At 38.2% G+C, this 17,725-nt stretch overlaps 1 protein-coding gene across 1 annotated transcript in view; it reads right to left on the reverse strand.

Moving 5' to 3' along the window:
* USP6NL (USP6 N-terminal like) overlaps window positions 1-17,725 on the reverse strand; it is a 145,825-nt gene that overhangs the window by 58,703 nt on the left and 69,397 nt on the right. Inside the window, exons 3-5 of the mRNA XM_082385389.1 lie at window positions 8,709-8,858; window positions 3,799-3,866; window positions 1,300-1,382 (exon numbers count right to left, since the gene is read on the reverse strand). Coding sequence (XP_082241515.1) covers window positions 1,300-1,382; window positions 3,799-3,866; window positions 8,709-8,763 — 206 coding nt within the window. The 5' untranslated portion in view covers window positions 8,764-8,858. The remainder of the gene's footprint in view (window positions 1-1,299; window positions 1,383-3,798; window positions 3,867-8,708; window positions 8,859-17,725) is intronic.

The following is a 17,725-nucleotide window of genomic DNA, read 5'->3' on the forward strand; positions in this document are numbered from 1 at the left end:
GTAAAATCATTTCCTGTCCCATTTGTGGCCAAGTTTGATTTACTTTAAAAAAAAAAAAAAAAAAAGCTGAAGTGGGGGTTTCCCTTAGGAACGTATTTTCATCACAGTTACACACTGCTCTGTTGGTCTGCTGAAATTCAAAGTCTTCTAATTAGAACCACACAGGAGAACATTTCGGATATGCTGATATCATTAGGTAGCATAATGACACCTTACATTTGTCTAGACCTGTATGTAGTATTCTATCATTTTATTTCTTCAAAGCTTCAAGTACCCCTAAGTATGTAGAGCAGTTAATGATTTCTGTTTCACAGATAAGGCGTGAAATAGTTAACTGAAACCAGCAAAGCCAGAAGAAGACCATACATTCTAACTCCCAGAACTGTTTCTGTTTGTTTACTTGTGTTACCCTGAGAAAAACATGATACAACAAAATACTTTCTAAATGCAAGAAAACGGAACAGAAAGGAAAAAGAAGGTATGAGTACTATAAAGTTACTGCTATGAACTCCCTAAGAAATTGTATTCCTCCTTCAAAATTTAATCATGTATCATAAAATAAAAATCCCTGGCTTCTTCCTCTTTATAATAAATGAGACTGGGAAAGGATAAATGTGAATAAGTAGTAGGTTAATCACTAAATTGTATGGAACCATACAAACTACAGAGATGCAGAAAAGTCTCCAGCCCATGGGAATCTTACTAAACAAAGCCAGAACCAAACAGGCAAATTCACATCATTTCAGGATGTTTTTAAGAGTCAAAATCACTTTAACTACTTTACTTTATAGTGCTCTAGACCTCTCTCGACTCCTTACATAACATACTCAGGATAAATGGAATTAATTTTGAGAAGCAATAACACGAACACATTTCCCACCATAAGGAAGATCAGTGGCATTTCTTTTCATTGCTCATTTTTAGGCTGCACAATACTAAAGTTCTAACTGCTAATTATTTTTAAAATGCATTTATATAAAATAAAATGTTTTATAATTATTTTTGAAATACAAGGTGTTATTGATTTCCACTTAATTCTGCTAAATTATTAATATAACTCATTCACTGCACTTAATGTTCTTACTAAAACACAATGAATATTAAAGACTGTATTCTTAACTATAGTTCAATTTCAATCACAGAGGTTAAAAATGCCGGGAATTTAATAAAAAAAGCATGTTGCAGGATCAATCCTGGAATCTTATTCAGAGCAATGCTATTAAAAATAAAGAAAATCAACAAAATAGGAGACCATAGAAACATAATTTTAAAAGTGAGCTTTCAAACTATGCAACTTACTGTAAGAAGCCAAATCTATCCGTGACTTTGTAAACAAGGTAATCAGCATCTTCCCAAGGCTCAATCTCTGCACCTTCTCGTCCCTATAATAGGGGACAAAGAAGGGTGTTATTGGGAATATATAAAACTGAATAATTTCTTAAAAAGAACAAAAAACAAGACTTATTTTTTACTAAAAATAAGAGCTGGAACTGAGGCATTATCAACCCTAATTAACTTTAAAAAAAAATTTCTGGCAATAATCACTATTTCTTTGATACAAACTTTGGAAGACATTAAGCCATGATCAGACCTGGGTTCCTGTGAGAAACAGACTGGGAAAGAGGGAGCAGCAGAGGACAAGAAGCCACTCAAGAATGAACCGCCAGGGATTCCCTGGTGGTGCAGTGGTTAAGAATCTGCCTGCCAATGCAGGGAACGTGGGTTTGAGCCCTGGTCCGGGAAGATCCCATGTGCTGCGTGCGCCATAACTACTGAGCCTGCGCTCTAGAGCCCGTGAGACACAACTGCTAAGCCCGCGTGCCACAACTACTGAAGCCCACTCTCCTAGAGCCCGTGCTCCACAGCAAGAAAAGCCACCGCAATGAGAAGCCCGCGCACCGCAACGAAGAGTAGCCCCCGCTCGCCGCAACTAGAGAAAGCCCGCGCGCAGCAACGAAGACCCAACGCAGCCAAAAATAAATAAATAAATTTATAAAAAAAAGAATGAACCGCCAAACTTCAAGGTTTTAGAGTGAAAACATCTTAGAAAAAAGTATGTCTTGCTTTTTCATGCTAACTTCTCAGAAGAGTAGGCTACCTACTTTGCCTCTCTTCCCCTTCACTCCCAGCCCTACTGACCCTGATACTATCCTTGCCAAGGTCAGAACCGGCCTCCCACCGTCAGATCCCGTGGACACTACTCTGGCGTCCTCACCGCGTGGATTTTTCCACTGCGCTTGTCAGTGCTGCTCAGCCTCATGACACCATCGTCTCTTGGTTCTCCTGTCCCTCCCCCACTCTTCTGTGACAGCTTCCTCATGGGCCGCCCCCACCGAGTGTCTGTGTGCCCAGAGCTCCATCCTCAGCCCACTGCCCGCCACACTCCCCTCCTGAGCTGTGAAGCAGCACTGATTAGAGCAGGAGCCCCAGGGCAAGAGTCTACGCTAATCCCTCACGTCTAACGTTTAGTACCCGACTGTCTCGTGGGTGTTTTATAACTGCCTGTTCATGCGTTCTCTGAGTAGGCCGTGAGCATCTTGTGGGCAAGGACCCCTTGTAACTCACGTTTGTACAGTGAAACCCCAAGGCCTAGCATGACACTTGGCCTGGTCACTAAGTGTTAACTGCATGAAAAAAAAAATGCACGTGAGCATGAACAAACGATGGTTCTACTGGTTTTAAATTAGTTAAGCAGTTAAATAAATTAATTAGGTTTTTCACGGACTACGTTAAAACCTAATCATAATAATGGGAAACGGTGTCTGATGTTCCAAATAACCAACTTAAAAACAAACTCTGGGAACATAAGTGTTAAGTTGAGCTCTGCCTGTATGCCTCCCTGGAAGCAGGGCACAGTCCAGATGGCCTTCTATAATTTCATGTTCCTGTTATTCTCATAAATAATCAAAAATAACAGGTACAAAATTACATCCAAGTGACATAAATATAAAACATGACATTTATAAATCACGGCTACAACTCATTATAGATCTCAAGAGATAAGGTAATAATAAGGATATATGTAAATCGTCAACAACTGTGATTTTCTAGGGCATCAAAAATGAGATTCCATAATTAACTTAAGGATAAAATGCTAATGGAGATTATACATCATGTATAAATTCAAATTTTCAGACCCATGTTCAATTTTTAACATCACGCATCCATTATAAATAAAATGGGTATTCAATTCCATATACTAATATATTAAAATATTTATTGAATACCTAGTATGAGCCAGAACTATTGTAGGTATTTAGGATACAAGAGCAAATCAAACAAAAGAAATTCTTACCCTCAGAGAGTTTACATTCTAGGAGGGAGAGCAGAAAACAAAGTATAATATAAAATATGCTGATACTTTAAATGCTATGGTGAAAAATAAAGAAGAGAAAGGGGACAGAGAGAGCCAGGGGGTGGAGGGGTGTATTAAACAGTGTGGTCAGAGAAGATTTCACTAAGAGGTAGCATCTGGGCAAAGAAAAAGAGGAGGCAATAGGGCATGAAGGTATCCAGGATACAAGTGTTCCAGGAAGAAGAAATAGCCAGTGCGAAGGCCCTGAGGCAGGAGCAAGCCGGGAAGAAGTGTTGGAAGAATAACAAGTGACCAGAGTGGCTAAAGCACAGGGAAGGAGGGAGAAAAAAATGCGAAGATGAAATCAGAGAAATAAGATGACTTCAACAGTCACGGGAAGTAAACAAACTGCTGCTGTAATTTAAGCTCTCCAAAAAGCAACTCCATTTCTATTTATATATTTGTAAATAAAAATTACTCAAAGAGTAAATATGAATACTTACTCTGTCATATTTAGCAACTATTTCAGCTCGCTCCTGGGCAAGTTTGACTGCTACATCCTGGTTTGAATCTGTGGAGAGATCAAATTTCAATGAACTGTTATTTAAAGATTTATAAAGTTAATTAATTATAAAACTAAGATAAAACAAATGAAAATAAAACAGTAAATCAATGCTGCCTAAAATGGCAAACCAGCAAAATCGAATAAAGTATCCATAATTATAACTTTGAAATATCAACATATCTACCATTTCAATATTACAATACCATACTCAAAAGAAAGCAAATTTGTTAACACAGCATTAACTTAGGGGATATGGTAAATCTTATCCCTCAAGAGTTAATTTTGGATCTAGTTTCATAGAAATAAATATTAAAGTAGAAACTGGAACTGAGAGCTCTAAGTTTTCAGATGAAATCCACTTGGGTAGATGATGAGAAGAGCATTCAAGAAGGCTTTTAAAATTTTAGGTAATTTGCTCACAAAATAAATCAGTGCAAGATAGACTTCAGGAGTTAAAAAAAAAATATTTCTCTGACATGATGAATATAATCATTTCTTCATTTAGCCTCTCAGGTCTCCCTTATCAACTGCCCCAACTACTATTATAATCTCCAGTTTTCTACCACAACACAACCACAAATAAAGTTTTCTTTCTTATTACCACCAGGTTATCTTTCAAAAACGTTGTCTGATAACAAGTAAAGGTCAAAACATGAAGTAGTGTGGACATGCTTACACACCCCAACTACCATAAATAAAAATAAAAGATCAATGACAGACTGTATAAAAGGCACCTCTGATCAAGAAGAAAGACAAGCATTCCAGTGGAAACTGGGCAAAGGTCATAAGTAAGAAATTCACAGGAGTAACAACGGCAGTGACAACGCTGTGTTCGAACAGAGTGCCCGGCAGATAGTAAGATACTGCGGAAAGCACTTTACATGCCTTATCACACTTAATTCTCACAACCGCACTTTACTGGATTAATTCTATTACACAGATGGAAAAAAAATGAGGTTTAGAGATTTTAACCAACTTGTCTAAGGTCACAAAGCTAGTAAACAGCAAAGCTAGATTCAAATCCAGACAGTATTGACTCCACAGTCCATAATTTTAACCACTACTTTATAAAAAAGATCACTAAAGACACGAAAAAGGATGTCCAGTTAAAGATGGCAGATGGAACACACACTTTTATATCCATTCCTCCTAAAACCCCACTAAAATGACAATATAGGGATTCTTTAAATCCTTGCCCTCAGTGGCCCAGCAAATGGAGGTTCCAGAGAAGAGGTGAGGGAGGGGTTAAAAACAGGGAGTTGATTAAAGAAGTCAAGTCCCCGAGAGTTGAAGGGATGCGTGTGTGTATGTAAGAGGTTGAGTGAGTGCAGGGAAGAAAACCAAATCCTCACCCTCCAAAGCAGGAAACCATGAGATAATGACTAAATCTGCAGAACAGGAAGCGGCAATATAGGCATGGCATCTAGAGCTTTGGAAGTAAACGGATAATGAATCAGCTGGGAGTGGAGAGTGATTACTTCTTTGGGGTGGGCAGCCCGGAGGGAGGGGTGTGGAAGTCAGCTTATTTTTCAAAATAAGTTTTACAGGCTGCTGAATCTTTATACCAAGTACAGCTCTGATAAAAATAAAAGCTAATTTTAAAAGCCAAGACATGGGGGAAAAAACTCAAGTCATCAGAAACTAAGGAAATACAAATTTTAAAATACCACTTTGGAGGGGGATGGACCTAGAGTCTGTCATACAGAGTGAAGTAAGTCAGAAAGAGAAAAACAGATACCGTATGCTAACTATGAAATCTAAAAAAAAAAAAAAGGTTCTCATGAACCTAGGGGCAGGACAGGTATAAAGATGCAGACGTAGAGAATGGACTTGAGGACACGGGGAGGGGGAAGGGTCAGCTGGGACGAAGTGAGAGAGTGGCATGGACATAGATACACTACCAAATGTAAAATAGATAGCTAGTGGGAAGCAGCTGCATAGCACAGGGAGATCAGCTCGGTGCTTTGTGACCACCTAGACGGGTGGGATAGGGAGGGTGGGAGGGAGGAGCAAGAGGGAGGGGATATGGGGATATATGTATGCATATAGCTGATTCACTTTGTTATACAGCAGAAACTAACAGAACACTGTAAAGCAATTATACTCCAATAAAGATGTAAAAAATAAATAAATAAAATAAAATAAAGGGACTTCCCTGGTGGCACAGTGGTTAAGAATCCACCTGCCAATGCAGGGGACACGGGTTCGATCCCTGGTCCGGGAAGATCCCACATGCTGTGGAGCAACTAAGCCCATGCGCCACACCTACTGAGCCCGTGTGCCACAACTAATAAAGCCCGTGTACCTAGAGCCCGTGCTCCACAACAAGAGTAGCCACCGCAATGAGAAGCCCACGCACCACAACGAAGAGTAGCCCCCTCGCCGCAACTAGAGAAAGCCTGCACGCAGCAACGAAGACAACACAGCTAAAAATGAAAATAAATAAATAAAATACCACTTTGCACCTATCTCACACTGACCAAAAAATGCATTGATATTACTCAATCTTGATATAGTGTGGGGAAATCTGCCATTACCTATGCTGTGGGTAGACTTACAAATGTATAAAATCTTTCTGGAAAGCAACTTGATAATATGTATCAAAAATCTTAAAAACAGGGACTTCCCTGGTTGGCACAGTGGTTAAGTCTCTGCACTCCCAATGTAGGGGGCCCGGGTTCAATCTCTGGTCAGGGAACTAGACCCCACATGCATGCCGCAACTAGGAGTTTGCATGCCACAACTAAGGAGGCCGCCTGCCGCACTAAGGAGCCAGCGAGCTGCAACTAAAGAGCCCGTGAGCCGCAACTAAGGAGCCTGCCTGCCGCAACTTAAGACCCGGCACAACCAAATAAATAAATAAATATTAAAAAGAAAAAAACCTTAATAGGTAGAGACTATAGCCCAATAAATACCCATATAATAGCAAAGTGCTGTCTATATGTTAAATAGTATTAGGACAAAAGACACAAGAAAAGTTTTCTAAAGTAAAGAAAAAAATAAAATTTTTAAAAAATCTTAAAAACAGGCGTCTCCTTTACTCAATAATTCCAAATCTAGGAATTTATGATAATGAGATAATCAAACAAGCACAAGGTTGTTTATAATAGTAAAAACAGCAGAATGGAATTTGTGAATTTCTTAAAGCTTATTTGGGAAAAAAAATGTTTATGCCACTGCTTTTCTCAGACTACAAAGTGTCAATATACTATCCTTTGAGGGAAATGTGAATAAACAATAAATGGTTCAATAAAATAACAAAAATACAGGTTAGTTGTTCAGATTTTCACAGTTAACTTATACATTCAGAAGTCTGGGATACTCAACTCAATTATACACATATTTATTATCCTATTTTAGACGTATGAACCTTCATCAATTCCTTTTTCCCTCTCCTGTTACCCAGCTTTAACACATTACACTCACACTTCTACAAAAGGGTAGGGAAAGCAAATTAACAGAAATTAAACTCAAACTAGGAAACTTGGCTACTTAGTAAATTCTATTTCCATTACCAGAACAGCTAAGCATGAATTTCTATGGTGATTAGGCCAAATCCAATAAATGAGTGCTTTCTTTGAAGTATTTTATACTAGTCCTTTATTCCTGCTACTAGTCCTAGGAGTCTCAACTATATTTCCAACTTAACAATGAAAAGTTTAAAAGTGTAAAGGCAAGAACTGGAAACAGTATAGAGTTGGGAAGTGAGGATGCAAAGTATCCCAAGAAAACATCATTGTGGCAAACTGTAAGATACAATGCTTTACAAGGGTCATCTCCAGTCTAGAGATTTCCGGAAAGGAGACCTAGCCAAGTAATAGGGGTTGTACTGGAATTGGATGAAACTGTATCTAATTTTATGGGAATAAAATGATTAACATGATTAGAATAGTTGACTCCAAATCAAGTCAGTACTAATCTTTAAATTCCTTTAGAAAGTTCTTATCCTTGTATTTCCTGATGGGGAGAAAATTTTGTAATGTTAATGAATGTAAAAGAGAATAGAGTTAAAGTCAAACTAATTTTATAAAATATAGCCACACCTGCTTCTTCGAAGAGACTAAATAGATATGCCAATCTTTCCCAACACCAAGTTTAGAGACATTATTTAATAATCCGCATTGTGAAGCAAGCATCTTTCCAGTAAGAAGTAGTGTCCTTATGCAGAATTCACTATAGTTAAATTATATTTCGTACTGTCTGATCTACAGTTGAGGAGTTTATTAAGAATTATAGTAGAATACTCCCTTTGGTTTTGTTCTGATTGCTTATTTAGAAATTCCACTGCAGAACAGAGTTGGCCCTATAAACACTGACCACAGAAGGTATCGGCAGCTGTCTATGTCTATGCAAGTGTGCACCGATTCCAGGCACCTATTAAACCACGACGGCTGTGTTCCTGGGCACTTGTCATTATCAAACAAGAAACCTATCACAGTATTCAAGCCAAATTAAATCAAATTATCTTAATTGACTTTACATCTAATATAACAATGTTCCAAAGTATAAGAGGCACATTTTAAGCAGTAAGGATAGAAAGGCATTTGGATTAAATACTTAAGTATACAGAAAACATCTCTGGGCACAAATGTAGGGAAGAAAATGACAACTGTAGCATTTTAAGAAGACCTCTAATTCCATTTAAACATAAAAACTTTTAAGAATCAAGCATCCACCTGGATTGTAACTTAGTATCACTAAGTTAGCCCCAAATTGTAATGAACAATTCATTCAAAGTTACTAAATTTTAAATTCAATGAAACAAAATTGACAGACCATTTTTCCTAGTATACATTTTAGCAGATGAATGTTAAATAAATATATATTTCAATTTAAAATGTACTTTACCCTTTGTTAGATAACCAGTCTGGCTTTGGGAATTAACAACAGCTTCAGTCCTCATAGAGTAAACTTATCTCTTCCAATATTCCATTACTGCTTTATAGTTTGCAAGCACACCAAGAGTGTTAGGTGGTCCCTCACACATTCTGCAACAAACTGAAACAGAAAAGCGGAAGGCAGCTCTACTTTAAACTATTTGTGAAACAGGCACAAGAAAGAAAAGGTCTGAGATATATTCTAAGGGGGAAAAAAGACCTTGCTGTGGTTACACGCACTACAGATATTCAAACAAAGATGATGTTTGTTGAGGGTAAAAACATGCCTTTCAGGCTAGATCCCAAGTATGAACCACACCAGCCTACACCCAGCATTCCATCTAGTAACAAACAGGGGCTTTGAATATGCCTTAATCTTGTACTTCAAAATTAGCCACATTCTTATTACTTTTAATAAAACTTGTCTTGGAGCAATAAAGAAAATTTTTATTTAAAACATTAAACTAAAGCTAAGTAGGAATACTCTTCTCAAGTACATTTTATAACTTAATTTTAATGATACTTTTTAATGTGAAAGCTTCAGCCCCTGTTTCAGACACTAAGCAAATGCATACTAAATTCTGGAGGGTTTTGGAAATACTTAACACACCACACATATACAAGTGAAATAAATGTTTCATGAAACAAAATGCATAGCTACTGCAGGGTGGCACTGTAAAATGTCCTATTCTATTTATTCTTTCCTCTTCCCTTCACTGTTTCCTTCTTTCTTTTCTTTTTTTTAAAGGGTTGGGACCTACAATATGGAAACTACTTTGCGAAAGTGACAGCCACCTTAGAGGCATGATGATGAACATTAATTACACTTAACTGGACACTAATGAATTACGTTTACACTCAGCTTAAGCCAGGTGTAACATTCAATACAGGTAAAAGATGTCAGAAGCTTAGAGAGAGGGAAAAAGTTCAAATCATAAACCAAGGAATGAGAATCAGACTGGCATAAAATTTCTTATCAACTAGAAGGTAATGAAGCACTTATTTTCAAATTTCTGAGAAAAAAAAAAATTATCATGAGTTTGGAATTCTATACCAAGCTAAACAACTGATTCGGTATGAGGAAAAAGTAAAAACATTTACAGATATTACAAGGTGGGGTGAGCTGAAGAATGACTCCCCAAAATATGTCCACATCCTAATCTCTGGAACTTGTGGAGGTACCTAATATGGCAAAAGGAATTTGCGGATGTAATTAAGTAAGGATCTTGAGATGGGAAGGTGACCCTGGATCGTGAAGGTGGGTACAACGTAATCACAGGATTCTTATGAAAGGCAGCCAGGAAGGTCAGAGGAGGAAGTAGAGGTGAGGATGAAGGCAAGAGGCTGGAGTGATGTGAAGAAAGAAGGGGCCATGAGCCAAGGGAAGCAGGTGGCCTCCAGAAGCTCAAAAAGGCAAGGATCCCCATTCTCCCCTAGTGGCTCCAGAAGGAATCAGCCCTGCTGACTTCAGCCCAGTGGAACTGATTTCAGACTTCTGGCCTCCAGAACAGTAAGAGAATCAATTTTGTTGTTTTAAGCCACCAAGTTTGTCATAGTTTGTTACAGCAGCAAGAGGAAACTAATACAATGATTCAAAGTTTACTGCCTAAACAATGTTTCTTTGACAAAGAATCTCTCCTTGTCCAAACTTTTAACCGTCTTCTTTACTAGGCCTTGAGTCCTGTTTTAGCCTGCCTAGCCCAGCTGTAGCAAAAATCCTGCTAAGTCAGTTCAGTGAGAGTCTCCCCACCCTTGACATCTCTTTGCTCTTGATATCTGGTCAGATTCCTCATCCTCCTCCCTTGATGTCTGGTAACACTGGCCTGCCTCTACCAAAAATCCTGTTAAGTTGGTTTAGCAAGAATCCCATCCTTGAAGTCTCCTCTTAGTAATTTTCTAACCACCAAAGCCCTCACTCGACTGATTGACTATAAATCTCTTATTTATAGGGATTTCTTTATTGTTTATTAAGTGCCAGAATAATTTTTTAACAGAATCAAAAAAAGGGGTAGACACAGGATCCATGAAATCTCAGGAAGCTAACTGTGTAGTTGCCTAGAGAGTGACTAGCCTGCATTCGAGTAGGGAATACAAGGTGTCTTCAGGAAGAAAGTGGATTCTAGGCAACATACAGATCACAGATACTATTAGCGATACAGCGAAAGCTTACATATGAAAGACACCAAAAAGAGGATAAGAAGACTATTAGAAAATTCGGAACAAACAAAGCAGAGAGTGATAAAAGTCATGGTCAAATATGAAGCAATGTACAAAGGGGCATGGCTATGAGTTTGATACATATGGGAAAAGTGAATTCATCTGACCTTGACACTTTCAACGTTAGGATTATATTTCCTTCCTACATACTTCATCATAATGTTTGAGATTGAAGTAAATTATAATAACTACTGACATTGTGATTATATAAGGATTTTATTGGCTTTTAATGTTCATCATCAACTATATACAAAGCATCTAAAATTGAACTCTGATCTGCACACTTCCATACGCCCCACTGCAAACCTAAGTCCCCCTTCCTAGAAGAAGCCACCGCTATCTCCCAAAACCGTTCTCCACACTATACAAGAACCTGCGTGTATGTATGCACTACACATGTATTTAAATGTCCCTTTTCTATTTAAAAACTAGAACCGTTCTATAAATAATTCCAGATCTTACTCTTTTTTGCTTAACAGTACATCTTCGAGCTTATGCATATCAACACCAATAAAGGCTCAGCAACCAGTTCTTGCAGGGAAGAAGTTTGGGCTGTGAGCCCTGGTTTCTGGCACCTGCCAATTTCTATGCCGCGAATATTCCCACTATGGCAGCCAATTACCAAGGTACCAGTGTGATGTCACCAAACGCATAGTTCAGGCTGGGTCCAATAAATCAGTGGATCTACCTCAACTTTTTTCACAGCTGTAAAGTTTCCCAATGCACGAACATAATTTATTCAACTAGTCCTGTCTTAGGAATTCGAACTAGGATAAACTAGAGAGTCAATTTGTAACGAGAGTTAAAGATGAAACATTATGAGGTAAAGAGCTTAACAGGTTACTGTAACCAAAGGCAAGCTGAAAAAAAAGAGGAAGGAAAAACTACCAGTAAGCTGAGAAAAAGATGCTTCAGAGAGGAAAACGGTACCCAATACGCAGAGCAAAGCAGAGTCACCATCAGAGAGACCTTTTAGCCTAAACAAAAGAGAGACTAGCCCGCCCCTGAGCTGCTGCTGCAGTTGCTGGCTTTCCTTTCCTGCTCAATGCATGCATACAAAGCAAATGCTTTTTCCTGAAATTATCTGAGTAAATTATCCATGTCTATAATTTGAGTTCTTTAATTCCATCTCATCTTTCAACCAAAAGAGGCCCTAAGTATCGATGGTTGCTAAACAATGTTTCAGTTATTTGTGATTACTTTCTTAGTATACTATGGACTGAGATACACCAATTATAAAGATTCTTCTAATGATAAAATCTTAAAAGGCACCATTGCTAAAAACTTCAGCATTTATTTTGCCATGCTCTAGATCCAAGGCTGAAGGGAACGCTCAGAGGAGAAATAAGCAGAGTTAAACAGATCAACATCAAAACACAACTAAAAACAAAATAAAGGAAGGCACACCAGTCACAAGAGAACCTGAAATACCACTTATTTTAACTGGTTTTTCTGTGAGAGATGAAATTCAATATGGACACTTAAAAGTGACATATACCTACTCTCCCCGCAACAAAGTTTATACTGGAGTAGCATCCCGGGAGAGCTTCACATCCTCAGCCAAAAGCTCCACCTGGTGGTCCTGTGAGCACTGGTCCCAAATCTCCTGTCCCTTTTACCCCCTTCGCCGGAGGGACTCTAATCCATCCATGCTCCTGTGCCCTCCAGCACAGTCCCACCTCCACCTCTCACAGCTCGGTTAACTCCACCTTAAACAAGTGTCTTATCAAAAATGTACAACCTCAAAACCCATTTCTCTCCTTCTTCCTTCCCCCACTAGAGTAATAATCCCAGAAAAATCAATTGGTTTCCTTCCCTCTTTCCATGTTAACTTGGAAACAACACAACAACAAGATTCTGATCACAGCTGCAATTATAAAAATAGTGTAACTAATCATGATCAAGGAAGGGACAGCCAAAGGCTGAAAGTTAAATACAGGAAAGAACCAATGCCATAAACCCAAAAGTTCTCAGAAATGCCCCACTTTCCACTTCAAAAGAGCCACACAAGCTTCCACATACATCTTCATACCCCTCTGGTAATATGCATTGTCTGATACAATAAAAGTGTTCAAACAATAAGCCTAAGTGCTCTTCAATTTTAGCTTTCAATTGTCAGTGTAAATATGATTTATACCTTTCCATTCAAAATATTTCTATTATCTCACTAGCAGCATGATATCAGCATTTTCTATTATATCATGTTTTCATTTTTAAATTTTTCATTAAATGTGCAGAACACATTTCTTCAAACAAATTCTTATATAGAAGCCCAACTTTCAAGCAAGGAGAGTGATGGGGTTGAGGAGAGATGAAGCAAAGTCCTCCTTGTGTTAGCACGTTTGTCATCTACTGCTCAAATGAGGTCTCCTCCAAGAGTTTCCTAACTGCCATCGCCACCTCCCTTTCATAGAGTCCTCTCAATTCTCCAGGCCCTTCTCTTGCTTCTACAAATAAAAAGATTAACATTTTATAATTGGTAGGTTGTCTGTATGTTGTTTTGTTTGTAAGCATATATATATTTAAGACCTGTAAGAACAGGACACATCTCCAATATTTTAAACATGGAGCACCCAGCATCAGGTAGATATTTAATATTTCTATAACTAATAAAATATTTTAAATCATAATTTTAACAACAATTCCAGGGAAGGCTTCTATTACTTGCTTCCTGAATTCTAGAAAGATGAGAAACAAAATAATTTTAAAGTCCTACAATTACTAACAAGGATTCATTATAACAACATAATTTTTTTCCCTAAAATTTAATTATGACTACAGACCTACTAGAAGATCTACCTTACCAATGCCCACTGCCATAAAGGTAGAACTGGTCACTGGTAGAACTGGCCTTTAGATCTACTGTATTTACCATCTGTTACCCACAACAATTTATTGAATATACTTACTTCCATGTCACTTCTATTAAACTGTAATCTCCATGAACAAAAGACAGTATCTCATTCATCTTGGTATCTCTTATATCCATCACAGTGCCTGGCACACAGTAGTTGCTCACTAAGTATTTCTTTTAAAAAATTACTCAAAATTAGTTACTAATGTGAATTATTCAACCAGGTAAACACAATATATCAACTTATTTTAAAAATTAGATTTATAAGCTATTTTCCAGGTATAGCTTTACTGCAAAAAAAAAAAAAGAAAAAAAATATGCTTTTGCTAAAGATTCTCACCTTTCTCATATATTTTATTCTGTTTTTTTTAAAGTCTATTTCAAGGTAGCATTTGAAATATTATTAGGACTCAGACATGAGAAGTCACAATCTATTTCTGATGAGTACTTCTGATTATTTACAAGACCTTCATATCCATTAAGGAATGAATGAATACATGCATGAATAAGTATATGTATGTACTATATGGCTACTGAAAGACGAAAGAAACCAGAGACTTGTTTGTTATGTCTGTGTTCCAACCTCACGCTTCCCCTTTTTCTAGCTCCCCAACCTCCTCACAGACCATCACTGTCTCACTTCCTTTACCGGAAGCTCCGGCTCACTCAGCTCCGTGTGCCCCCATCATGCTTCAAGCCCACGTGGAGGGCCTTCAGCTAGAGAAACACTCGCAACTCCCTCCCACTCTCCCCTCACTCCTCTCTCGGGAGCAGAAGGAGTCGGGGATGGGCTTGGCCAAGCTCCTTGCTTTCTCACCCAGCGACCCTGTCCCTGGGCACAACCCTTCCGATATCCTCTCTATGCAGGAAAGCACCTGCCCTGATGGGAGGCCTGGGGTTGCTTGGCTGTGCTAGTCACCCGGTGGGTAAATCTAAGTCAAGAGAGGCTAATAAGCCCTTTCCACTTCAGATCTAACGTCGTGCCCTCCAATCAGCCAAAAGATTTTGCTCTCCATCTGTCAATCTCTCCTGTCTTACTTCTCAAAAAGAAAGAGCATTACTACTGGTTCCCTAGAACTCCCAAAATCAGACTAGTAACGCCAACGTTTATGTGTAAGATGATTCACAGAGAAAAAGGATATGAAGTGATGTAACAATGTTTAAATACCATTACTACTAATGAGGAACATAATTATTACTTGTTGAATGTGAGTTTAATTTCCACATTTGGCAGCAGGGTTGAATGACAAAATTGCCAACAACAGATACCTAGAACCAAGACCAGCATATGAGTCATTTTACTCACTTCAACCCGCCTACAATTGCTGGCAAACTCAAGACTACACCTTAGCAGTTTTTCCAGCAGCATGAGAGCTTGATTGTAGTAATAGATGACACAAGACTGGTGTGTTAACAACTCCTTGCTTGTGGATACTTTATAACCTGCTTAGTGCAGGTTTAATATGTACCAGACATTTACTATGCATTTACTATGCATAAACTCACATAATCCTCACAGTAACCTACTCTGTTAGTTTTATGACCCTCCCTAGTTTACACACAGGGAGCGTGATGTTCGGAGAGGCGAAGTGATTCAGGTCCTGCAGGAAGAAAGTGGCAGAGCAGAGTCCGGCTGTCTGACTTCAAAGCCCTGTTTCTAACCGCCACACTATTTGTTGAAGTATAAGTGAGTGATCTTTTTCTATTTCTTCTCACCTCTGCTAGTCCTTACATTTCTCTTCTTAGAAACAAATCTATTTGTGATTCCTATGAATTTTAACAGTTGTGTTTTCTGGGTTCCAGCAGCCTTCCAATCTTATCACACTAAATTGTCAATTATTTGTGCAAAATGGAGACCAGTGGTGTTGTGTAGAATCCAAGAACCATTTATATAAAATATTCTTTGTGATCATAACCTCCTCTACTACATTTTAAGTGGTGTATCAATACTTTAGGATAGTAACAGGAAATGATCAAGAAACAGGCAAAAAAAATTGACAGGATAATCAACAAATGGATACTGAAGTTAACTTTACTAAAATACTTTATGCTTTTAGTAGATACTAAATCAAATGTCTTCACCATTAATTTCTATGATTACAGAAAGAATTCTGTTGAATCCACTTCATTTCCTTAACTTTCACAACTCTTTCATTTCATTTGGAATTGTAAGCATGTACAGCTTTATTAATTACAAAAAAACTTTGTGTTGAATTCAGCCCAATGGGTATTAATAACAAATGATGCAATTACAGCAAATTCTTGTAGACCAGATATAAGACAAAGAGAATTCACAGACTGCTCACCCTAATAGCAAATAACTAATTCCACAGATAGTTTGGCAAGCCTTATTCTCAACCCAAAGGTAACTTTTCTACTCTTTAAATCAAAAATGCAAATATGCAAAAACCAAATTGTGCCCAAAATGACACATGAAAACAAGAACTAAGTATTACCTACAAGAACTAAGTATTACCTAGAACAACTGAGTAGTAAACAGGAAGAACTGCATTAATACATAAACAAAAGTATGAGCTATGCAAGTATTTGGTCCCCAAATGGCCCTTAGGTTCAAATTGGAACATAAGGCCATCAAAAGCCAGCAATGTGGGATACAATAAATGTAAGTGCTCATATCACACTGAAGCTGTCATTCATTCAATCATTAAAAAAGAGAGACAGGGTTTCCCTGGTGGCGCAGTGGTTAAGAATCCACCTGCCAACGCAGAGGACACGGGTTCGAGCCTTGATCCGGGAAGATCCCACATGCCTCGGAGCAACTAAGCCCGTGCGCCACAACTATTGAGCCTGCGCTCTAGAGCCCGCGAGCCACAGCCACTGAAGCTCGCATGCCACAACTACTGAAGCCCGCACGCCTAGAGCCTGTGCTCCACAACAAAAGAAGCCACCGCAATGAGAAGCGCTCGCACTGCAACGAAGAGTAGCCCCTGCTCGCCGCAACCAGAGAAAGCCCGTGCACAGCTACGAAGACCCAACACAGCCAATAAATAAATAAATAAATAAATCTATTTTTTTTTTAAAAAGAGACAGAGCTCTAAACTCTGACACAACACCACGTAACTCTCACAACATACAACACACCTCACCTAACAAATCCTAAGAACATGATCTATACATATCTCATGTGTATGTGTGCTTAATATGATATGTATTCTTTATATGGCTACTGTTACTGTGCTAACAATGTTGTTAGGCTGACCTATACAGGTAAGATTTATTTTACACAACAAACATCAAAACTGCTATACATACAGGGTAGTCATTGATCAGGAGTCTAGATGCATTAAGTACCAACAAAGAGCCAGGCTCATAAGTAATAGCTAGCACTTAATCTGCACAATCTAAAAGTCTTATGTATATTATTTCATTTAATGTCTTCACATCTAAACTACGAGGTAGGTATCATTATCATTCATTTAAGAGACAAGAAAATTGTTAGGTTAATGAACTTGAAAGGATCACACAGCTTTGAAGTTGCAGAACTGGCATTCAGACCAAGACAATAAGGCTTCAGAGCGCTCTTAATCACTCCACATGGTCTCTGAATAAATAAAATAGCAAGCAAATGAACAAAGGTTTATCAAGAGGATCTGTCAACAGGTATCATCAAAGTAGCATTAAACAAGGGCAAGAGGCCAAGGAAATACCCTCCAGTCAATAGGAAGCCAACGTGTTTCTGAAGAGAAAAGAGGCCAGAAAAGCTGTGGAGAAAATGAAGATCACTCAGGAAGGAAGAACAGTTTAGTCTGCCTGTTAACAGTGCACACTTGTTTGCTGAGCTTTTAATACCCATTAGGCACTGTGCTAGGTGTACAGAAAATCTCATTTAATATTCAAACAACCCTATTATCATTTACATTTTGCAGATGACAAAAATGAAACGTAGAGGTCAAGCA

Source organism: Balaenoptera borealis, assembly GCF_965194805.1.
Source record: "Balaenoptera borealis genome assembly, chromosome: 3".
Taxonomy (NCBI): Eukaryota; Metazoa; Chordata; class Mammalia; order Artiodactyla; family Balaenopteridae; genus Balaenoptera; species Balaenoptera borealis.